Here is a 25,819-nt window from a genome sequence, read left to right as displayed (position 1 = left end):
AACAAGAGTGAGTATTGCAGTGGCAGGCAATACAGAAGTCACATACCAGTTTAAAACCAGTTTAATACCAGTTTAGTGTTCGTCCCTTGTTGTTACTGGCAACAGTGTTAACACTAAAAATGCTACAAGGCAATTAAGACCTAAGAAACAAAAAATATTTCTACTTAAATTTCAATAGTGACCTTGACCTACAAGTATAGATCATGTACACGACATACTGTCTCATCATGGGGAACATTTGTGTGCAGTATTAAGATAATCCATCAATGCACATAAAAGTTATGGAGCAGAAACAAATTTTTTCTTGAGCTTAAGTAAGTCTGGTTCAAGAAATTACTGCACCAGAAAGCATAAATTTATAACAAATGTTTGGAAGGAAATGACGTCAATGTCATCAGACAATGCTGACGTTCCTGCACATTACATGAACATTCAACGCTGTACAACATATTTTAATCTTGTTTTCAATAATAGAGTTGAGTGGTACATATGCAATAAAAAGGTTATAAAACAGGGCTGATATGCCACACGGCAATATTGGAATACTGGACCAGTACTGGCCAACATATCACCTTAAGGCACACCAGCCCTGTATGATAACCTCTATCTCCCAAAATATAACAGGTGACAGATGTCCTTCAGAAAATGGTTAAGGCTATCAAATCATGAATCAACAAGGGCAAATCTAAGTGCCCGCCCACAAATGGAAAGCAATACCCTGCCTATATACAGTTTTGTATCTTTTAACTGATGCCTAGTAACAACTGCCATCTTGCAGTGAAGAGTTCAGTAATAACTGATGACTTACATTGTCTAATGGATCTGACGCTGTAATGTTAACCACACTGACAGCTAACTGATGAAATTCATCCAACTGTACAAAGTAATTTGAACGATCAAACTGTGGGAATCCTTGGTTACGATCAACTGTTATCTGGACTTCTACCCTGGCACGATTCTCAGGTACCTTATCGTCATATGCCACAATGTACAACTGAAAAAAAAAAGGTGATTTTTTCTTTTAAGCATTGAGAATACTGTCAATCCTGTAGAAAGCATCCATCGAAAGGGAAAGACAAGACATCTATTTAGATGGTCGCTTAATACATTTAAAATCCATGAGAAGTTGGCCTATCGTGCCTTTTCGACACAGACTTCAGCCTTACAGCGATGGCTCTTAAAACAGGTTAACTTAATGTTTAATTAAAACCCTGGCATGCCATTCAATGATACAGCATAAGCATAAAGTATCTAAATTCTAGTCCAAAAGTCTACATATTTAATAACCACAGTAGAATAAAATCTGTAAAAAGATCCTTTGGAAGCAAAGAATGCAACCAAGAAGAATAATAGCAGACTCAGTTTGATAGAGTCTGTTTGTGAGTACAACCTGAAATTCCTGACAAATTTTCTCATTTTGACTAAGAACATCAAAGCATTTAGAATTATCTGGGAGAAAAGTATGTACTAACTGTGAGATATTTTGCTATTCATATTTTTAATAAATCGCGAGATTAATTGCATTACAACTCTTTTAGCAAACATACTTGCCAAGAGACTATGTGCTTCAATGCATTGGTGGAATCTAATACAATGTAGGGATAGTACTGCTGTACTAAATTGAACAATATCAATACTATTAAGTATTGCTCCAGTCAAAACTGGTCTTTTAAGTCTTACTCACAGTATATAATGTTCTAGCCTCTGTGTCCCCTGTCAAATCTCTCAAAATGTAGATTTCACCAGTAGTTCGATTCACAGCAAAGAAATAATCGCCCAGGAAACCTCCATCAGTCTCATAAACGATATTTCCTCTAAGATCGCCATCCTTTGCCAATACAGAGCCAATAGTATAGCCTGTGGGTCGAGTCTCCTCTGTTCTAAAAGCAATGACGGCTTGTTGTGGATCGAAAGCAGGGTTCTCTCTGTCGATGTCTACATTAAAAATGACCTGAGTGTTGGCCGTCTTTCCACGGTTATCCGAGGCAACAACTTGTACCTAAATGTATTAAAGTTTCAAATTACACTCTGGCACTAAAATGTCAGCAATTCATTAACATGGAAACAATACATTACTGTACAACATGACATCATAACATACGGCTTATCAATATTTCTATATAAATAATAGGGTACTGTAGTTGTTACAGTAATTTAGTTTTATATTCTCTCATATCAAAATATTCAAATTTCTAAATATTTTTTGTATCAAGGGGCATTCTGAAATAATTCCATGTCCAGTATACACTGTATTTATCATAGTGTTAAAGTATGGAAATAAATGTTCCAACTTACTGTGATTTGAGATGTGTTTGGATCAAGTTTTCGTCTCAGAGTCATTCTTCCTGTGACAGTATCGAGACTAAAGTATTGGCTGACTGCAGCATCATTTGCTCCGAAATCATATGTTACTGTGTCCTAAAATTTACATTAAGTTTATAGCATGAAACATCAACCTTAATTTTTAAGAAGAATATTTCCAGTAACAGTTGTAAAATTAAAGAAGTATACTTAATGTATACTGAAACAAGAGCATCGTCTACAGGTGCAAACACTTGTCTGCAAGTGCTGGACAATATGTAAGAGAGTAGTTTTAGTTCAGATTTTCTAAGTATAAAAAGGGCCATAATTATCAGAGTTATGGTTTTTGGCATAAATAGTCAGCTTATGATGATAAACAAGTGTGCAAAGTCCCAAAGCTGTAGCTCTTAAAGCTTTTGAAAAAAGGTGGACCTAAAAACATTTTAAGGTTTGTGCAAAGAAAAGGACTCAAGAATTTATTCAACTTACTCCATCAGGATCAGTGGCAAAGAGAGTGACAGCAACTTTGCCTGGATTGTCACGCCATTCAAGATCTCTGAAGTATGGAGTCTCATTAAATGATGGTCCAAAATCGTTGCGAGTCACTGAAACTGTCAGATTAGCAAATGCTGCCATATGCCGTATCTTGCTCTCATATACCCTTACTCTCACCTGTAAATAGACATGGCAGTAGCATCATGTATATTGCTACAGTAATGGATATAGCACAAACTAAACATGTATATACTGGCAATTTCTATAAGAAATCAGGTAATAAAATCATACATAAAGCCATCCTTGACATTTTTTGTACTACTCTCAGTATAAAAGTTAATAAAACACACATACTCTATGCATCTCAGCCCAAAGAGTCTGACCTTTCAAGAACTTGGGAAACAAACAAGTGAATATATTTATGCATACCGTATAGCTCAACTGATTGGTATTCCTAAGGCTTGATGATACTGATATCTGTCCATTGCCCTCATTTATCTTGAAATACCCTGGAGCATAGCCATCGCCAACAATGGAATACACCAACGAACTCTGTTAATAAGGAAATATTTAGATACATACAATCAAATAGCAAGTAAAGTACCACAATTATAAGCCAAAATACATGCAACCTTAGAACAATTCCTATAATCTTAAATTACTGTCTACAGAATTATTTTTTTTTTGTGTACATATTATGAAAACTACACAATAAAACATAAAGTAGTCGAAACTAAAAAAATTTCCCCATAGTCCTAAACCTGTGGCTTCATATAATTTACTTCAAAATGGTCACTGAAACAAATAAAGAACTTACTCCTGCCAAAAGATCTGGATCAAAAGCCTGGACTGAGAAAATGACTTCATTTGGTAAAATATTTTCTGAAATGGTGACACCATCAGGAAGGTTGTTAATTACTGGTGGCTGGTTACGCAGCACGTTGACCCTCATTGTAGCGTATGCATATTTAGTAAAGTACATTCTGGAGTCTCGTGCCTCAATGGTAAACTGCAACACAAACAGAAATAGTGAAACAACATCATCATAGACAGCTAGGTATCCTAACCTTTACCTGCTAAATTTCTAAAATGGACTAGTCCATCATTCAATTTGGACAATACCAATTATTATCAAAAGGGGTGTTTACTGAAAAACTGACTGAATAGTGAACAGTGCAGACCATGATCAGCCTGCAAGGAGGTGCAGGCTGATCTTGGTCTGCACCGGTTGCAAAGGCAGAATCACTTGCCGGCAGCAGGCTAAAGGTTTTCAAACCAGTCTAAGGGTGCTCATAAATTATCAAGAGTGTATCAAATGAAAACATCAGACAAGACTGTTTTCAACTTGCTAAATTTCTGTAAAAATAGGGATCTGATTTACTATGTTTCATTTTTGATCCATGCCCTTATTGTAGCACATGTTATATCCATTTTGGAATAAAAAAAAATATACTAAGGCCACTATTTTTATTTTTGAGATTTAACCCTTATCATGCTGAACATGATTGATTCTGCCTTTGTGACCAGTGCAGATCAAGATGAGCCTGCACTGTTCACCATTCAGTCATTATCTTTATGGTATGCACCCTTTTTAACACAACAGTTCTGTCAAAATTGGAAAATGGACAAATTCATTACAGAAATTTAGCAGGGTAAGGGTTAATTGTGGTCAGATACAAGTGAGTGGTGCAACACATAAGGCAAAACAATATAGAATTTGTGATCTATCTTCAAACAGTTATAACAATGCATATTGTCAATATTTCCACTAAATATTTACATATATATTGGCAAAAATATGCCTGACGTTACTGCCAAATTTCAAATAACATCAATAGTTAAAGGACAGTATTCATTTCATGCATACAAGTCATCAAACACATCAAGTAAATATAGCGATAACTGAAGATGCAGCGGTGCACCATAAAGTCATCAGATTATGTGTAGACTTTCATGATTACTGATCCATATTACCCAACTACAAGTAAATACTTCTGTATTTCATTATAATCAAATGATTTATTCTTTTTTCATTAATAAACTTGAAAACTTACCACATATGTGTCATTAAGCTGATTCTCAGCAAGAGTTTTCCTGATCATGAGGGCTCCGCTGGAACGGTCCAGGTAAAAGTATTGAAGAGCAAGAGGTGAGTTCACAATGCGGTACGATACTGAATCCTGTTATACAAAATATTGATACATTAGAGTAAAAATATTGTTATAGTCAAACTACATTAACTCCAACTTGGGTAACTCGTACACCACCCTCTTCTTGAACTCGTCGTCACGTCCCAGAAAAATCCCTGTATAATGAATTTTGTCCGATAACTTGAACAACCGATCACTCGAACAAATTTTGCTGGTCCCACTGAATTCGAGTTAACAAAGCTTGACTGTATTTCAAATGCAAGAAATAAAACATATTAACCCCAAAACAGCCGATTTGAAAATGTCATATATAGGTCCTTTTTAATATAAACAAACTACTTTTAATCAAGTTTTAAAGATGTCAATCTAACCAGAGACAGACAGGCCTTCAAACATAATTCATAAAAGAGTTGGTATTTGCTTATCTTGAAAAAATAAAAAGTTACATTATTTGCTCCAATCCAATTTCAACAATCTGATTAAACCAAATGGCATTTAAGGTTATAGAACCTTTAATGACAATCAGAAATTTATATATATGAGCCATGCCATGAGAAAACCAACAGTGCATTTGCGACCAGCATGGATCCAGACCAGCCTTCTTCATTTTCCGTGTGGAGTCATCTGCTTGTAAGATATATTAATGGCAGAAGAATGTTGATTTATGAGAATACGTGACTGTCTGAAATATTGCAAAAATTTAAGAAATACTCACTCCATCTTGGTCAATGGCTGTAACCCTGAATATCTCTTCAAACAATCCTCGGTACTCATTTACTGAGGTGAAGTATGATCCGGGGTTCACAAATGAGATTTCATCACCATTTCTTATCACAAAAATGTTGACAATAGCTTTTGCTCTGTTAGTAGGGAAGAATGTGTCATATGCTTCAATTTCCATCTGTAAACATAAAAAAAGTATTTTTTTATCAAAAAAAGCCTACCGGTATTTTGAGTTAATGATCAAACATTTAAGTGTTCAAGACAATGTCAAAGATTTGTGTTCATGATAAGCTCAAAGATATTAGAGATCATGACTATGTCAAAGATGTAAGTGTACACAACAATGTCAAAAATATAAATATTCGAGACAATTCCACAGTTGCAGGTGTTCATGACAATGTCAAAGATATGTGTTCATGAAAACGTCAAAGATATAAATGTTCATAAAAATGTCAAAGATATAAATGTTCATGACGATTCCACAGATGTAGGTGTTCATGACAATGTCAAAGATATGTGTTCATGAAAATGTCAAAGATATAAATGTTCATGAAAATGTCAAAGATATAAATGTTCATGACCATTCCACAAATGCAGGTTTTGTTGATGTCATAAACAAGACTGCATAATGTGAACTTCTAACAAAAACCATGGACAGCAAAGTATGAGCAGATTTTGTCCAGAACAAACAACAAATTGATCCTTCTACTGTAGTTGTCAGTAAACCAAAGATACTTCAAAATTAATTTAATATCTAAAATGTTCCGTCATTAACAAAATTTGAATAAAAATGTAGAAAATACAAAACTGGCACATAATTTTATTCATAAAATTCAAAATGTAATTTCACTTACCCTAAAGTATGTATCTCTAGTAACACTGAGATTCTTGTTGACTGAAATAAAACCGTTCGTTGGGTTAACCTTGAAGAAAGCCATTGCATAGCTGTCGTTGGCTGCAACATAGCGGATGTTCTGAAAAATAAATGTACCTGTTAATATTCACCAGACTTCTAAATGGGTTTTGTAAACTGATGGAAATCTTCTAAGACCTGCTTAGATTTGTCAAAACTTCAACCCTTAACTCATACTAGTCTTGAACAATTTGATGAACCCACACATAGGATTAACCCGCACAAGAGCATCCCGATTAATGTTATAAAATGCTGACGTGTTTCACAGAAGCATTGAAAAAATAAAACCTTACCTCTCGCATGTCTGAATCTGAAGCAACAACAGAGGTAACAAACTGGTCTATAGTGTACTTGTCATCAATTGTCACATTAACTTCTCGTGATTGGAAGACAGGATCAGATCGGTCCCGATCAACAAAAATAGTCACGGCTATTGTACCAGTCTTTTGAGGGATGCCTTGATCGTTAGCTACTGCGATAAACTGTGAATAAACAGATTTTTTAAGGTAAGAGTACAATTCATATTTTGAAATGATTTTAAAGGAACTTAAAGTGAAAACTTTTAAATATTTGGGGAATATTTCTCAAGAGACAGATATATATTTATAATGTGTATTATAATAATTTTCTTAAAAAGTAAAAACTGTTTGAAAGAATCAAATTACTGATGAAGTTTCTGACAATATTCATTAAAACGTGAAATAGGCCACTTAATATTACTAATCTGCTATATACATTTTTTTTTATAAGTTTATCATGCTGAAATCATAAAATACTGATCCATGCAGAAACAAGAAGGTTTCTTACTTTGTATTCATCACCAAATCTTCTGCTGTCTCTCAAATCGCCATTCACTACAATGATGCCCGTTCTCTGATTCATTGAGAAGTAAGTTTGTGTTTCCGGAGGAGAAGGAGATTCCGTGAAATATACGATTGTATCCTGCAATAAAGATTGTTACTGTCAGTGTTTTCTAACGGTGTATAGAAAGACTGTAAAACGAAATGTATTTGCAAGAAGTTTTGCTAATTTTGTGTTATTGTTTTTTAATTCACAAAAATCAACTTCACAGAAATTCAGATTTTTCTTACCTTTCCTAGAGAAAAATGTCCTGCTGAAGTACTGATTCTTTCATTAGTAGATTTTTAAAAATTTTGCAATATATGTCATGTGGAAATATGTGATATAACATTATGTGAATGGGTAGATATTGAAACCTAATGTGATAATATAATCTCAATGTCTCACAAAACATTCATATTACAATATTTTTACTTCATAAATACGTTTTAGTACATACATACTTTACCAAATTTATTGAAATTACAATGTGAATTTGCAATTTTCCCCTATGTTCAAAAGTTCAGTATTTCCAATAACAGTAACTTCATTAGAACAGTACTGTAATGAATGAATGAATGAATGAATTTTGATTTTACAGTTAGATTACATATTGCCAAGGAAAAATGGATGAAACACTTTTATTTTTTACTTACACCATCAGCATCTTCAGCCTGCAACCGATCTATTGTGAATCCAATTTGCCTATTTTCAAATACTGAGTACTGGATTTCACCTGCTCCAAATGATGGTGTGGTTGGGTTTCGTGTAACAGAAATATATAGCACTGTTTCAGCTTTATTTGTAGGCCGTGCTGTGTCATACGCCACTACATATAGCTACAAAACAATAAAATATATGACGATAAGATATAACTTTGAAAGATCTCCCAAGTGTAGAGTGCAGGCATGAAGAGTACCACCATTTAACCTATATTTATAGTTATTTTTATTCATCTTAACATATTGGGTTAACCGTGGGTCAGCAGAAACAACTATAAATCTGCACAGGCAAACTTCAATGTCAGCGTATGGGAATAAATCAGCAGAGAGCTCATTACAATGTAATGTTTGTCATTGTATTGCATTTATTTCTGAATTAACACGTAAATGCTCTATGTATGATTAAACATTTACCCTGTAGACAAGAGCTGAAAAATCGTCAGTATCGAGTCCTTTCATTAATTCCACATCTCCAGATATTGGGTCAACCCGGAAGTAGTTGATGGCAACTCTGTCACCTATGGCTTCATATCGTAACTGGCCCTGAGAATAATATGGAGAATTTAAAACATGTGTATAAACTGTAACAGAACCTGTAATGAGTTTCATCCATTACAAATTCAAAGTTTGCCAAAAGAAAAACTTACAAAATTCAAAGTTTGCCAAAAGAAAAACTTACAAGTGCATCTCAGTGCAGGTTTCATTTCATGCTTCTGGAAATTATAATTTAGATATTTTGCGACTCAAATGAAATAGCCTAGGTCAAATTTGACCAAAATCAAGGAATAATTTTCCAGGAAATCACAATGTTTTACAAAACTTTGGGTCTTGATCCATCCTCTAAAATGTCATCAGTCAAGGACTAACAGAGTGATTCCAATGATATTCAAGGTTTGTTCACAACTGTGCCAAGATAAATCAGTATAAATGCCAAAAGTCTAGACAAAACTTTTACCAGCAAGTCTCTGTCGAAAGCTCGCACTCTGTTACTGATGGTCCTATTTACGGGTACATTGAATAAAATATCTGCTCTATATGCTCCATCTGTATCAGTGTCTAGCCATACAGGTTTTATATCATCTGGGTTACGCACAACAGTTATTTCCACTTGTCCCTGCACAGGTTGTCCCCGTCCATCGCTAGCTTGAACCGTCAACTGCAAAAGTTCTTATTTTAATCAAATTTTCTGACAGTAAGTGTAACTGATGCTGCACACCATAGCATAACTGTTCAACTATGACCAGAAGCTGCTTTAATAATTATGCAGTTGTAAATAAAATAAACCCTCCATTAACAACACATGCGACATTGAACACATCTCTACAAAGACAGACATTTATTTTCCTCATTACATAAAAGATAGACCAAACGATCGCTGGATTGCGATAATTGGTGTCCCGGCAAAAAGCATCACTGGCATAATTATGATCATGATCATGACACCATGTACGAACGATATTAAAATAAAGACATCAGTCACATTTAGGTATAAACCAGAATCTATTACATCATTATACGTACTGTGTATATATCTTGGGAAGCATCCGTCAATCGATCTTGAGTTCTGATTTCACCCGTTTTTTCATTAAGGAAGAAGAAACTTGTAGCATCACCTGTTGATCCTACCAGGTCATATACAACTGTGTCCTGTAAACAATTACAAATATCTTAATTATATTCATCGTTTAAACACTTTACATACAACTCTATTATTTTGGTGAGCACATTCTGATAGTCAGGTGAGGTTCAGAATACATAGAGAATATTTGTTTGAATTAGTGTTATATCTAACAACAAATACCTGCCACATAGGGATTGGGAATAGCTAGAACAAAATATCATTTTATATAGACATGAACTTTTAACATCACTGCAGAACTATACAAATACTCATGAAACTGTGATAACACAAAGTGAAATGAAATCTATGGAGCATGCCAGACAGAGAACTGATTCCTTCACTCCTTCTACAGGTAGCATTGAACTAATTATAATAATTGAGCCGTGCCATGAGAAAATCAACACAGTGGCTTTGCGACCAGCATGGATCCAGACCAGCCTGCGCATCCGCGCAGTCTGGTCAGGATCCATGCTGTTCGCTAACGGTTTCTCTAATTGCAATTGGCTTTGAATGCGAACAGCATGGATCCTGACCAGACTGCGCGGATGCGCAGGCTGGTCTGGATCCATGCTGGTCGCAAAGCCACTATGTTGGTTTTTTCATGGCACGGCTCAATTATCTATATAGACAGAGATACCGGTAGTTTTGCAAATACTATACTACCAATATGCACCTTATGGTCATTTCATTTAGAGTACTTACAATAAACTGACAAAACACAAACTGCAAGCCAATTTAAAACTGCATGCAACAAAAGATCACTCTTTGCACAAATTATAGCTTTTACAATTACAAATCATAAATTATTTCTATATATTCATGCTGTAAACATATCTTGGGTAAACAGTACAGCCAATGCTAAAATGCTATCAAGAACTGCTTTGGCATTTTGCCTGCAAAAACGTAACAAAAAGGCTTACTATGAAAGCAATGGCGTCTAAAAAAACAGTCCGAAATACATCAAAATAGCAAAACAGCTCTTAAATATAATTCATAGAGTATGAAAACAAAGAGCTTCTACTATATCAACTAAATTAACTATCTAAAATTACACTGTTCAGCATACTAAATACATGAAAAAGCAAAGGCCAAAAGTCTATATGTTACATATATAACAATGGGATCTCAATAATATCTATGGACAATAATGCCTAATTCATTTATGGACAGCAGCTGATATAACAAGACTACTGCTCTAACATTTTGAATGGGGTTTTTCTTTTCTTTTCTTGACAAGAAAAGGCAGTAAAGTTCATGCTTATCACATGAAATTAAGAAGGTAGATTATAAAAGAGCACTTTGTTTCATCTAATTAGTGGAGAGAAACTTTGCAATACTGGTCAATCTAACTCATATATATCTGTTAAATAGCAGAAGGTCTAAGAAAAATCAGGGACTGTCAATTAAGTTATGTAATACAGAGCCGTAAATGAGATTTCTAAAATGGGATTTCGTACAAAACTAATGTACTTTTCATTTAAACTGTTTAATTCACATATTCTGTCTTTCTTCCTAAAGTGAGCAAAATCATTTAACAGGCACAGGCAAGCAGAATTTGTCATAACAGGACTTTTCTAAACTTTAAAGACACCTAATGCTGATTTCATTTTATAGCTGGTATTTTTGTAAGAAAAGTTACTACTAGTACCTTACTCCCTTGTTTTAAACATTTATTTACTCAGAATTTAGAATTCACTTATAATATGCTGCTTCTGTATTAAGGCAACATTTTTATTAACCTTTAGCCTGCTGGCTGCCAAAGATTCTGCCTTTGTGACCAGTGCAGAAACATTAAATTAAATTCTATCTGTGCAGTCTGATCATGGTCTGCACTATTCACTATTCAGTCAGTAAATTTTCAGTCAACACCCCTTTGAATAATAAGTGGTACTGCCGAAACTGAATGATGGACCAGTCCAGTTTAGAAAGGGACAGCAAAATTAATGGAGTCAAAACTGCAATTATGTTTCAACAAAAGATGTCCAAAGCAGACTGAAATCAATGTGACAGAATACATGAATGAAACATTAATTCTATCAGATATAAAGCCTGCGACTAGCTTCCTGCAACTATATATATATATATAGCTGGCCCTGCAACAAATCTATTTTAACAATTGTCTACCATCAGTATACATGTAAAAATAATGCTTCAAGGTGAAATTAAGCTACACCTTTATATACATATAGCAATACAGTATGATAATATATATTATTCTTTTTTTTTTATCTTAAACCTTTCAAATACTTGTTCAGTCTTAACACTTTAAGTACAAAGAAATGTGCCCAGTAAGCTTTCATTTTTTCCCCTTTATATGTATACACAATGCCAGGTGACTGAACCTGTTGCATTGCCAAAACCATAAATTTAGAATGCCACACATACTTCATACACCCAAAAATGACCCCATGGGCACTCAATTTGGAAAAAGTATGGGGGTTGGGCATTTTTAATATTCACATAAGTTAATAAATCAACTAAGAAAATATTTATGGTGTATAACATAGGTGTGTGCAAACTTTCATGAGAATAACCAAGACTGAACATGTATTTTAAGGTCCAAAATCTGGAGCACTTCTTTTTACCACATAATTCTAAAAAAGAAATAAAATCAACACTGCATCAAAAGTTTACTGTAAGATTTTGGTCAAATGAATTAATTTCTATTTTTTTCTTTTTAAGAAAACTTTGTTACAGATCACAAAACATATATTTTCCGAAATTTCCACAAGAATTCATAAATGTCGGTACAACTATAAGAATATTTTTTAAAACATGAATAAATTTCAGTACAGGACATTATAATTTTTATACTGTTCCTCATACAGATATATATTATACAAACATAACTTTCTGTGGTAACTCATTCAACTTGTGGATTGTGAGCAATTATTATCATAAATGTAGTTACATAATAAATATAAATATATATAAATATATACACACACCATTTCCTGGGATAAGGAGTTTATAGTATAGTAAATCATTGTAGGTATAAGTCTTATCATACAGGTAGTAACATGATATTGTGTACTGGTTGGGAACCAGTATCTGGACAGGACCAGTTTCTGCACACATGTAACAACTGCTTTGTTTAGGTGTTATTCGTGCAACCTTTTCATTTGGATCATTTGAATGTTTGTTCTTCATGTCTATGAAATAAAACTGTTCCACAAGACTGTAGTATTAAGACAATACCCTCAACTGTGTTTACATACCAATTTTTGGTCTAAATGGCACGTTGATGTAGCATTGCACATAGGGAATAGTTATAGCATATGTTGAGGTATCAAGTGAAAAAGAAACTGCATATTCCACTGCTAGTTTTGGTTACTTTTTACTTAACTGTAATTAAGAAATAATATATAGAAAAACTGTGTTTTTATGTTATCAATACACAGAAAGAGGTTATATGTTTGCGGAATAATTTTACGAGGACGTAGCCCGAGTGAATTATTCTGGCAAAGTAGCACCAGTTCTGAGTGTATTAAGTTAGGTAAAACACGATTTTGCTGTACATTATTTTGATTCTAATTAAAAATTATGCCTTTAAACAGTAGATAAAATATAGTAGGCTCTTTCTCGGTCGCAACAAAAACATGGATGTCATCGCACGTTAAAAAGACTTCATTTTAGCGTAAGCGTGTTTACTTAAGCAAGCATATTAGAATAATCACATAAAACACAGGGTTGTCTATTTTTGTGCTGATTTTATTCTATATCTATCTGAGTTATCAAAATGTGTGTAAGATGAAATTTGAGATATTGAGAGTAAGCTTCTCTTGCTTTCTAAGCAGCTTTTGAAAGTCAGGTTACTTCTGATGTGCATTGTTGGGAAGATTAATGATAAAAAGATGTGTGAAAATAATTGATCCGCTTATTTTTATATCAAAATATCAGTATTGAAACCATTGTCATCAAAGTATTTGTCTAGCTACTGGTTAACCACATGGGGAAAGTGATAATTTTTTATGATTCCATTTGAGGCCCTAGATAGCTATGTCACTAGGTCAAAGCTGAATTTGATGTGGTTTTGGTTTCAACTACGTCAAATACTTTTTGAGAAAATAATGGAGAAACAATATGAAAATTTGTCCAGCTTCTGGTTCCCAGCCAAAACAGTTATTTTTCATAATAATTTTACTGCATTATGTATAGAATCATTGTACATGTAGTTACATGATATTAAAGATAATATTTTTTTTGCATTATGCATATAATCTATGTAATACACATAGTAACACATTGTGATTTTCAGATTCTGATATTTGGTAAAAGCATACTGGCATTATATTCATAATAATTGAGCCGTGTCATGAGAAAACCAACATAGAGGGTTTGTGACCAGCATGGATCCAGACCAGCCTGCGCATCTGCGCAGTCTGGTCAGGATCCATGCTGTTTGCTAACGACTTCTCTAATTGCTATAGGTTTTGAAAGCGAACGGCATGGATCCTGACCAGACTGCACGGATGCGCAGGTTGGTCTGGATCCATGCTGGTCGCGAACCCACTATGTTGGTTTTCTCATGAAAAACTTTTCTTTTGACATTTCAAAATTATTTAATGTTTAAACTGACTGCTTACTTTCCCACATAACAAATCTGTAAGAGGAGCTTTTCATTGTTGAATGGGTACTTTGCATTCTTAATTTGGTACTTTTCGTTTTCAACCCAGCAAAAGATGGGAATAAATTTATTAAATTTATTAAATAAACAAAATACTAAAATGTGCTGTTCTAAGTCTATTTCAGACTTGTTGTAACAGACAGCTTAGAATGCTACATCATTAAATTTCTGCTTTGAAATTTCTACAAGAGTTATTGTACCAGTATACAAGCAATGGTGACTTTAAGAATATGATTCTTTTGATTTAGAACTATCACTTATGACCAACTAAACTCTTTTAGAAACTCACACAATGAATAATAGCAAAGTTTGTCGGAAACAATGAATAATAGAAAAGTTTGTTGGACACAATGAATAATAGAAAAGTTTGTTGGACACAATGAATAATAGAAAAGTTTGTTGGACACAATGAATAATAGCAAAGTTTGTCGGACACAATGAATAATAGAAAAGTTTGTCGGACACAATGAATAATAGCAAAGTTTGTTGGACACAATGAATAATAGCAAAGTTTGTCGGACACAATGAATAATAGCAAAGTCTGTTGGAATTATGATGAACAGCCACACTTGCCAGAACATGCATAATGTTAGCAATATTTGTCAGAAAACTGTTGACAGACAGCCATACTTGTCAGAACAAATAATGAATAGCTATATTTGTCAGAACACGGATGATGGATAGCCATATTTGCCAGAACACTGATGATGGATATCCATATTTGCCAGAACACTGATGATTATAAAGAATAGCAGTATCTATCAGAAAATTCATACTGAATATCCACATTTGTCACAACAATGATGAACCCCAAAAAGTGTCTTATGATAGAAAAGAATAACCATACTTTATTAAAATGAAAATAACCATATTTGTCAGAATACCAGTGAAAATTTGACCCACCTATCTGCAAGAACCATTTTAACAGTCAATTAGTAGACACATTTTTCAAAACAAATATGACATGGAATTCTTGGCAGTCAGCATAAAAGCCTACATCTGTAGCAGAAATAACATTTGTCAAAATTTTGGAAAAACAATACGAGAAAGCTTCGTTAATTTTTTTGAAATAACAATATTGTAATCGAAAGAAAACGACTTAAATCTATAATGTTAAACAAAACACTTACTCCATCACTGTCTGTAGCAAGAACTGTGCCAACCAATGATCCTGGCAGGACAGTCTCATTCACTTGGAAACGGTAGTTTGCATTTGGTTTAAATTCAGGAGTGCCTGGATTCACAATTACAGAGACAGTCATCGTCTGTGTAGCCTTGTTGTCAGGATATAAATTGTCATAGGCCACAACTTCCAGCTGTCAAATCATATAAAAATACATTTTAATCACAGTAAAAAAACAAAAAAGAAGTTTTTTTTTATTCTGTATTTGAAGTTAATTATACAGTAAGGCTCAAACAAAAAAAATGTGTGAACTTCTATATAGAGAATACACGCATAAAACTGAAATGATACAATCAAACAAAACCATGATTTAAACTTGATTGATTTATTCAAATAGTAACTAAATCATACCTAGTCCCCATCATAAAGGAATACCTGGATTACTTTCTTGCAAGCAAAAATTGAATTTTGGTAAGAATTTTAATACCGGTACACAAATCCTATTGTGTTCGAAAATCTACCATCCAAATTTCATTTGTGTTTAGACTGTAAATCCTTAAAGTGTAAGTTAACTCTGCTCAGTAAGATCTCTGTGTGCAATTCTGGTAAAAAAAATCTTGGAACCCTACACAAGATAGCCACAGTCCTGTAGTTCTATACTACCATAATTGGGATTTGAACCCGTGACCGATATATAAAGGATCCTAGAGCAGTGCCCCCCGTCTTTTCTTAATTTTGTGATATTGAACTGTCCAATATTTTGGCCAATGGGAAATATGTGCAAAATTTAAGTCTCAAATGAATCTGCATGAAAGATTAGTATCGAAAACGATGATGAACATATGAATGGGTTTCTCATACTACAATAAAACATTATACCAGCAAGTGTTAGCAGCATGTTTGCTAATACAACAAAAGAAATAATCATTTAAGTTAATGGAAAAAAAAAACATTAACAAAACACTTCAATATGCAAAAAGAAAATATATTCCCTTGTAGGGTACTTACAATATACGTGCTTAATCTATCCGGTCCGTTATCGATGTCCCTCAGCAAAGTAATCACCCCGGTTCTCGAGTCTAGGTTGAACATGTATCCAGCAGGTGGACGACCAACAAGATCATAGGTCATGTTACCCTAAAAATACATAGGAATCAAATATAAATATGAACTAGAGCTATCACTAAAGGTAATTAACACACCACACTTTCCTTTGATACAGGGGAAGTAAAATGATGTGATGTGTAACAAACTTAGGGTAGAGACAGGAAATTCTATTTGTGAGACTTTCATTTTATAAATTCATGGCGACAAGTAACAAAATATATAAAAATTTATTTTTATGCGGTATCAGCTTTTTATGAATCTGATTCCATCACAAAACAAAGCAAAAATCGGCAGTGTTTAGAAGTGCATGCTATACAGTATTTGATTCCTCACACAGCAAGTCTTTTGAAAATAAAATTTCTTTAGTAATTTAATAATGGACTGAAAATGAAATATTGTATGCATAAATGCCCAGATTTTATTTGCATGAAATTCTGTCTCATATTCCTGTACACTTACAGCTAGGTCAAGGTCAATGGCTTGAACTGTGTGTACTTCTTGTCCAGCCTCAGCGAACTCCTGTAGGGGAGTAATAACTGGTGTACTGGTGATGCGCGGGGCATCATCAATGTCCACATCTACCTGAACACTGGCGGTCGCATCCTTTTCTTCTACTGGTCTCTGATCACGCACTCTTACAAAAAACTGTATAAGAAACACATGTATCATGAATATTCTTGGGAGGATAATTTTTTTTGTGGATTTGATGGGCATGGTTATCCACAAAATGAAACACCAATGAAGAAATAAAAATCTCATTCAGATACCTTCAAAGTTAAAATCAACAAAATTATACCCCAACAAAACAGCAGTTTTAGCCAAAACCACAAAATTTCATGTCCATGAAATTGAACCATCTCACAATACCCAGTTGCAATAGCTTACTTTCAATTAACACTGAGCAATCAACCAGAACTTTCACTTTGCCAATATATCAACAATTTAGATGAACAAACCTTAAAAATAAGGAACAAAAGCCTGACCATTAACTTGACATACAGATGAAATAAAGCATAAACACTGTAATTGAAGGGACATTTGCCTCCAGACAAATATCAAAATTACTAACAAATTAAGACAGATATCAGCTGATATTAGATATCAGAGATGATAAACCAGTATTGTTTAACCTTTACCCTGCTGGCGGCAAGTGATTTTGCCTTTGCGACCAGTTCGCTATTCAGTCAATAAATTTTCAAAGAACAGCCCTTTGAGTAATAAGTGGTACTGCCAAAATTGAATTATGGACCAGTCCATTATAGAAATTTAGCAGTATAAGGGTTAAACAAATAGAATGTTATTGATAAAAAGTACAGGTGATTTCTGTCAAATTTATATATGATTAACATTTTGGGGAGTTTTGTACATTTTGTTGATAAAAATTTGCAGAGATGCACCAAATAACTTTAAATTTCTTCCCATTACAATAACTAACAAAAGAAAGTCTTTCCAGAGTTGAAAAAAAACCTAGCTGACATCAAACTGGAGTCATGCAGATTTTAAAATGACTTACCGTGAATCTTGTTTTGGGTGGATCTTTGAGAGACTTCTGGAGACTGATAACACCTGTGATTGGGTTTATGAAGAAGTAAGATAAATCTTCATCATTACCACCAAGTGAGTATACCAAAGTATCCTGTGAAGAAATAATATAGATGATCATATCATGGTTATTGTAAAATAGAAACATGTTGCGGCTTTTTTTTTTCCTTTACATGCTCACTGACTGAATTCACAAAAATAAATAATTCCGGAAATGCATTTATTGTTATACATTGTCCTATATATTTCAAAGGCTGGCCATAAATCGTGAATGCTATGCTTTACTATTTATTATTCTAAAAAAAACTTTTCGCCTATGAAAATATGATCTGATCATACCAGTACTTGAAGAAAAATGTCACAGCAATATTTTTTGTGTCTAAGTGATGCAATTCTATACATCAGTGTAGTTAACAGCAGCAGATTACTTATCTGGACAACACAAATATACCTTTCAAAACAAACCCTATAAATAATTCATAATTTATTGTAAAATGATTTAAATGTGATCACAATATCATACCCCATCCAGATCTTCAGCATCAACATCAAACAGCATGTCGCCAACTGGGAATGTTTCATGTACTTCTCTAACATATGGTGCTAATTTAAACACAGGGCCGCTTGGATTTCTAGATATATAGACAATCACATTGGCTGTTGCAATATATAATGGCTCTCCTGTATCGTAAGCACGAACTTGGAACTGGAAATAGGGGGAAAAAAACCATTTCAAATCAATTCACTTCTTTTGTTATACAAGTCCTCTAAAAATAAATTGACAAACTTCTACTGAATATTAAATAATGCTATTGTTTTTCAAACAAGTCATATTTCAAGTGGTTTCAATAATGTAACATTAAAAGTGGTCAAAGAACTGATCCTTAAAGTAAGTTTATATCACATAGCATAAAGACATGCTTTTTAACACCTCAAAAAAAAACCATGTTAACCTTAAGCCTGCTGGCAGGATGTGTTTCTGCCTTTGTGACCGGTGCTGACCAAGATCAACCTGCACAGATGTGCAGGCTGATCATGGTCTACACTGTTCGCTATTCAGTCAGTAAATTTTCAGTGAACACCCCTTTGAATAATAAATGGTATTGCCTAAATTGTATGATGGACCAGTCCATTTTAGAAATTTAGCAGGCTCAAGGTTAATTTGAATAGGAGATAGTGCATACCCTATACACTAGATTAGTGTAGTTTAAGAGGGATTCCTTCAAGCTGAGTTCTCCAGTCGTTTCATTCAGTGCAAAGAACTGCGGAGGATTGATCAACTCATAAACAGTCGGACCCTGAAAAGAACAACAATAAACACATATATTTGTTCAAGCTTGTTTGAAATGAAGTATTCATTCCTGTAATGAACTCAAAGATAAAGAATCAGGACAAGGATTAATAATTATAAAAGGCAAATATTTCAGTTTCCTTCTGAGTTCTACAGATATTCTTTCAACATCTGAGCTAGATTAAAATTGTGAAGAACATACTGTATATTTCCACTTAAAGAGTAAGAATGAATACACTTATGTGAGCTTGTAAATTTCCACTAAACACGTGAAGAATCTACTTACTAAAAAAAACCTGTATATTTCCACTAAAAGTGTGAAGAATAAATGTACAATATCATGTATATTCCCACTTCAATATACACTTACAAGAGCCTGTACAATTCCATTTAAAGTGTGAAGAATAAATGTACAATATCGTGTATATTCCCACTTCAATATACACTTACAAGAGTATGTACAATTCCACTTAGTGTGAAATATAACTGTACAATATCGTGTATATTTCTACCTCAATATACACTTACAAGAGCCTGTACAATTCCATTTAAAGTGTGAAGAATAAATGTACAATATCGTGTATATTCCCACTACAATATACACTTACAAGAGCCTGTACAATTCCATTTAAAGTGTGAAGAATAAATGTACAATATCGTGTATATTCCCACTTCAATATACACTTACAAGAGCCTGTACAATTCCACTTAAAGTGTGAAGAATACACTTACGAAAGGCTGGTTATCTGTAGAGCTTATTTTTCCAATGCTGTATCCAACATTTTCAATCTCACTCATGAAGAATTCAAATGGATCTGAACCAAATCGAGGTGGGAAGTGATCCCTGCTCACAGTTATTGTCATCACTCTGGGAATGCATTTCTTTGGAATGCCACTGTCACATGCTTGAATTGTGAGCTGTATACAGAAACATATATCAGATTAGTAATTAACTATCAATAGATGCATATATCAGAAATAATAACAAGGTATATATTGAAATATATAACAGAAATAAAAAAGAACATATATTAGAATAGCTACAAGTTATTTACAGAAATATATCAGAAAAGGTATAACAGAAAAGAGCTACAAGTAAGGGAGCCAAACAAGGTATTTTTGGTAATTGAAAGAACACTTAAAAACATTTTTATATACTGTCTCAAAAGTGTTAATGAAAGATACACTACATACATCAGCACATGCATGCTTTAAAAGTGTTAACGAAAGATACACTACATACATCAGCACATGCATGTCTCAAAAGTGTTAACAAAAGATACACTACATACATCAGCACATGCATGTCTCAAAAGTGTTAACGAAAGATACACTACATACATCAGCACATGCATGTCTCAAAAGTGTTAACGAAAGATACACTACATACATCAGCACATGCATGTCTTGAAAGTGTCAACGAAAGATACACTACATACATCAGCACATGCATGTCTCAAAAGTGTCAACTAAAGATTACCTCAAATGAATCAATATTGGATCCAAGTACTGATTCCTTCAGTTGAACAACTCCTGTTTTACTATCAATCATGAAATATTGTGATGGTCCTGAGGTTAGCGCTCTTACCACTTCATTCGTAATGGCATATGTAATTTCATCCTAGAAATAAAAGAGTTGACTTTACAACTGTTCTATGATAAATACATGTAATATCATCTAATTTTGGAATTTGTTCACTCCTAATCCTTACTAGTCTATTAATATCACATCAGTACTAATCCTACAGAAGTTTCAGCTCATTCTATCAAGGAAATAATAAACTTTTTTTCTTTCCATTTCCATCATAATATATAATAATCTCCTTAGGTACTGTTTTATTTCACAAGCATTTTAATTTGTACATGCAGATGACCAAATCTGCAGTATATTCTAGTATAATTTTAGCATGATACTATCGTCTGTACATTCCAGAGGGTTATTCATGATCAAACTTTATAGAAGAAAATTGAAACAGGTTATTATTTTTGTTGGGTTTAACATCATTTTTGACAGTGTTTCAGTTATATATGTCCATTAGTTAATCTGCTCAGTGATTTTGCCAAATAACAGATAGCTAAATTATAACATTATGTACCTTAAAGACAAAATATTACAGTTTTCAAACTAAAACATAAAACTGCAATGTAATGTAATCTTACATTATCTTGAGTATCTCTCGCACTGACATTTGCAACAATGTCAAATTCAGGTAAATCTTCACGAATTGTTACATCATCAAGGAAAAAGGTCCATTCAGGGCCTCCCTGGTTACGGATCACTGTGATGAACACATCTTTGTATACTTTATTACGAGGTCGAAGAGCATCATATGCCACAATTCGAAGCTGGAACATCAATCAAACAAAAATTGAACACATACATTGGACATTATTATTACATAGTAGCTATAAAAATTTCCTTTCATGCAACTGCAACTCTAATAGGTTCTAGTTTTCAATATGGCTGAAACTATAAATTAAAATGGATTTATACTGACAAATCGGAACTGATCAATAAGTTCTAAAAAACAGAAATTCCTAATACCATCCTTTGAGTTCTATTAAATAATATATAATATCAGTATTTTCATTTATAAAGAACTTGGATCCAAACTGATGAAAAACCTGTTACAAAGAAGGCAGAACAAACATCAACAAGAGCTTTTAAATCATTAATATTCATGACAGACTTATTTTCATGAATTTTGTAGTCGCTTAATTGGTGAAAGTAAACCAAAGATAATCTTATCCTTAAGGTATTGACCCGTAATGACAATCAGAAATTCCGTTTGAATACGTATTCACTGTATATGTATATAATAAAAAATAAGTTTCTGTTAGGGCCGAAGGATGCCGGAATCACATATGAATAATATATTATTGCATGGAAATTGCCGATTATCATTACGGGTCCACTACCTTAAATTTGAAAATCCACGAGATGAAGATCACACAAAAAAGGGTCATTTTAGTAAAAAAAATAAAAAACACTTTATGCCAATGAAATGAAATGACTTAACAGAATTTTTAAAATGGTACTGACCTGGAATATATTCATGTTCCTAAAGCCACTCATCAAACTGTTCCTGATGAAAACATCCATAGAGTTGCTGTCAAATCTTTTTATACCAAAGTAATGGGATCCTAGTGCTGAGGCCGGTGTTGAAACCAACTCAAAGGTAATCTGCGAATCCTGCAACAACAAAAAATGTTAATTATTCTCAAATGTAGGAATGTCACTGAAACCATACCGAATGTAATAAGGAAATTCTGAAATGATAAAACATTCGCATCATTCTAAAATGAGCCGTGCCATGAGAAAACCAACATAGTGGCTTTGCACCCAGCATGGATCCAAACCAGCCTGCACATCCGCCCAGTCTGGTCAGGATCCATGCTGTTCGCTAACGGTTTCTTTAATTGCAATAGGCTTTGAAAGCGAACAGCATGGATCCTGACCAGACTGCGCGGATGCGCAGGCTGGTCTGGATCCATGCTGGTCGCAAACGCACTATGTTGGTTTTCTCATGGCACGGCTCAAATTAAGATTTACCAATACAACTTATCCTATTAGTTTGAATACTTCTCCTAACAAATAAAGTTATAACAATATTCCATCAGCATATTTACATATAACTAAATTGTTTACATGCAGCTATAAATCTATCAATTATCAACATCTCAATGGTTAACAGAAAGATCAATGGTCTTATACATGTCATATTTCTATATGTTACAAGTGCAGAATTTTTCTCGCCAACACTAATTACCTGAAGATCACTGTCCTGAGCTGTGATCCTGTTACCAAAGTTTGTGATTGTAAAATTGACTGCTTCTTTCTCAGACACTGATAGCCTCAGTGGATCCTGTCCAGTAAACTGAGTGGAACTGTCACGATTAACAATGATGTTGACGTTAACTGTTTGGGTCTTAGAAACCGGTCTGAAGTTATCTGTAGCCGTCACTTGGAGCTATAATAGAAACAAATACGTAATATATGATATTAAGTGTCTGCTAAAAATTGTACAATGAATTTACTACCATACATAATACAGAAAAATCTACTAGTTAAGAACTTTCTTTTTTTTTAAATACGACAGACTGTACAGCTATATTTGGCAAATAACTTGCAATGTTCTCCATTCTGACTCCTTGGAACCTTACTGGAATAAACAATGAAATCCTTGTACAAGTACCAGTTTCACAAGAATGGAATTGCATGCCAAGATCAGGAACAAGTGAACTGTACCTTTCGGCAGTATAGGAAGTGTGTAATACAACTTGGTCAACACACACACCTAGACTGCCACTATCTCGCAACTAAAAAAATCTACTGCAAAATGCAGAATGCCCAGGTACATAATACAGACTATTTTAGGCACTGGCTGGAATCAGTATAGGACCACAGCCATCTGGCATGGCAACTGTCACAAGTAACATCATAACTCCACAATGTTAATGATGGAAAATATTACATAGTTTATAATTTAGTGATTCTATTACATTTTTATATGAAAGTGGATATTTTTTTGATCTTGTTTGAAATTTAGTCCAGCTTAACTTGAAATTATGTTTTTAGTAAGAATTCCTCATTGCATATAATCATATTCTTCCATGTTCAAGGGTAGTTCTGTACAAGAAAAATAATTAAATAATTACCCCATTCTACTTCAATAATCCACTGAAAACAACATAAAATGAATACGTTTTGTTACTTACAGTATACTGCGTTGCCTGCCCAATGTCATTCAGGACATCTCCAATAACTCTTATCACACCAGATACAGGGTCGACATAAAACAAACTACTTGCACTAGCAGAAAAGGTTACTTCATCCTGCATACAGGGAGAGGAAATAAATTGAATTTTCATTTTTTTTTCTAACTGGTTTAAATCTGTCTGTATATGGGATGAGAGATTTAAGAAACACTCACCAAGTTTAAGCAATACCATTGCTACAGTATACTCAGAGATAACCAAACTCCAAACCAGGAAAGGAGAAGATTCAGTTTTGCTCAAAAAATGGTCTAAAAATTGAGATTTCCAAATTTTCTTTCACCAAGAACTGTAATTGTTTTATCAAACATGCAATAGTTTGTAATCTATTCATCACTGAAGAAAATATCAGACATAAATGAAAACACTGTTAGCATTCAATACAATACAATACTGGTTTATTTGTAATCATACATGTGATAAGTTCAGAATCCCAAAACTGGAGGTTTGCCATTTTTCAGCTGGAGTTGGGGTCTCAAAACTGGAGGTTTTTTATCGACATAAATTAAGCGCGCAGACACAAAACTTAAAGAAAAAATCCAACATTTTAAAAAGGCCACACAATAATGCATAAGTCTACACCAGAAGAAACAATCCTCCACAATTCCTGATTTGAATTTTGACAGAGTTATGCCACTTTTTAACATACATTTTTTTTTTGTTAAAGTCTTATATAATGTCCAATATCTATGTTACATTCAAAGCTATTGACTATATTATGCCCCTTTTACTGGCAAAGTTTTAATTCAGAGTTAATCACTGAGAAAACAAAGTCTCAATTTATAGATAGGTCTGAAATGGTGGTGAACATTGCATTAACATTTTCAGTCTACTTGAGGAAAGAAAAAAAAACGAAGCTCTAAATTGGTCCGATCACAACTCATGAATTATGTCAATTCCTTACCCCACCAACATTCGTATAAAAATACTGATCTTTAACGATTTTGACATGAAAAACAGAAAACAGAAATGCATCAACATGTACCCTTACCAAAATAAGGTAGATCGATGTTATCAAATAAATGAGTGTGTGTTTTCATTCAATTTTCAATGAAATAAGTCCGACTTTATTAGCAAATTAATTTGGTAAACATTGGAAGAAAATGGCGTACCTGCATAAGGGGAAGTAACATTCATGTTCTAAAAATAGTAATGGGTTGGTTTTTCCAACAATTATTTATGTGATTTTATTAATTTGAATAATCAAAAATTCATTTCAGCTGGGAATTATTTCTATGACTGGGAGTTGTTTGCTTCAATATGGTAAAAAAAATGGAGCCTAATTAGCATTGAGAATGGGCAGATATTCGGCCCCGTGAGACAGATGGAAAAGGCCCTGCTTGTCTAATCCCTTATCAAAACAAACGATCATGTTATCAAAATTCACCTGTGAAAAACAACTCTTTCCTCCAGCTACCTGTGTGTCAAACATGTATAATACACAACAGTCAGTGACACTTTGCTTTACTGCGTAAACATGTTTTGCACTCCTCGGTAATTATCAATCCAGTCATAATACTGATTTTTTTTTTTTTTTTTTTTTTTTTTTTTTTTGTGAAAAGCGGGAGAATTATGGTTCTGGTCGGGA

At 33.7% G+C, this 25,819-nt stretch overlaps 1 protein-coding gene across 1 annotated transcript in view; it reads right to left on the bottom strand.

The window, feature by feature from the left end:
• Positions 1-25,819, bottom strand: part of LOC123562369 (uncharacterized) — a 221,535-nt gene that overhangs the window by 24,006 nt on the left and 171,710 nt on the right. Inside the window, exons 110-136 of the mRNA XM_053537208.1 lie at positions 24,175-24,291; positions 23,226-23,426; positions 22,499-22,648; positions 21,616-21,801; positions 20,936-21,076; positions 20,188-20,373; positions 19,349-19,462; positions 18,688-18,870; positions 18,136-18,258; positions 17,082-17,267; positions 16,524-16,652; positions 15,523-15,708; positions 9,666-9,791; positions 9,100-9,300; positions 8,559-8,687; positions 8,079-8,261; positions 7,390-7,524; positions 6,876-7,064; positions 6,524-6,643; positions 5,662-5,847; positions 4,851-4,976; positions 3,614-3,805; positions 3,226-3,348; positions 2,791-2,973; positions 2,296-2,418; positions 1,685-1,999; positions 809-994 (exon numbers count right to left, since the gene is read on the bottom strand). Coding sequence (XP_053393183.1) covers positions 809-994; positions 1,685-1,999; positions 2,296-2,418; positions 2,791-2,973; positions 3,226-3,348; positions 3,614-3,805; positions 4,851-4,976; positions 5,662-5,847; positions 6,524-6,643; positions 6,876-7,064; positions 7,390-7,524; positions 8,079-8,261; positions 8,559-8,687; positions 9,100-9,300; positions 9,666-9,791; positions 15,523-15,708; positions 16,524-16,652; positions 17,082-17,267; positions 18,136-18,258; positions 18,688-18,870; positions 19,349-19,462; positions 20,188-20,373; positions 20,936-21,076; positions 21,616-21,801; positions 22,499-22,648; positions 23,226-23,426; positions 24,175-24,291 — 4,419 coding nt within the window. The remainder of the gene's footprint in view (positions 1-808; positions 995-1,684; positions 2,000-2,295; positions 2,419-2,790; positions 2,974-3,225; positions 3,349-3,613; positions 3,806-4,850; positions 4,977-5,661; positions 5,848-6,523; positions 6,644-6,875; positions 7,065-7,389; positions 7,525-8,078; positions 8,262-8,558; positions 8,688-9,099; positions 9,301-9,665; positions 9,792-15,522; positions 15,709-16,523; positions 16,653-17,081; positions 17,268-18,135; positions 18,259-18,687; positions 18,871-19,348; positions 19,463-20,187; positions 20,374-20,935; positions 21,077-21,615; positions 21,802-22,498; positions 22,649-23,225; positions 23,427-24,174; positions 24,292-25,819) is intronic.

This window comes from Mercenaria mercenaria, chromosome 2, assembly GCF_021730395.1.
Source record: "Mercenaria mercenaria strain notata chromosome 2, MADL_Memer_1, whole genome shotgun sequence".
NCBI lineage: Eukaryota > Metazoa > Mollusca > Bivalvia > Venerida > Veneridae > Mercenaria > Mercenaria mercenaria.
Note: the sequence above shows the minus strand (reverse complement) of the source record. Positions and strands in the feature narration are given on the sequence as shown.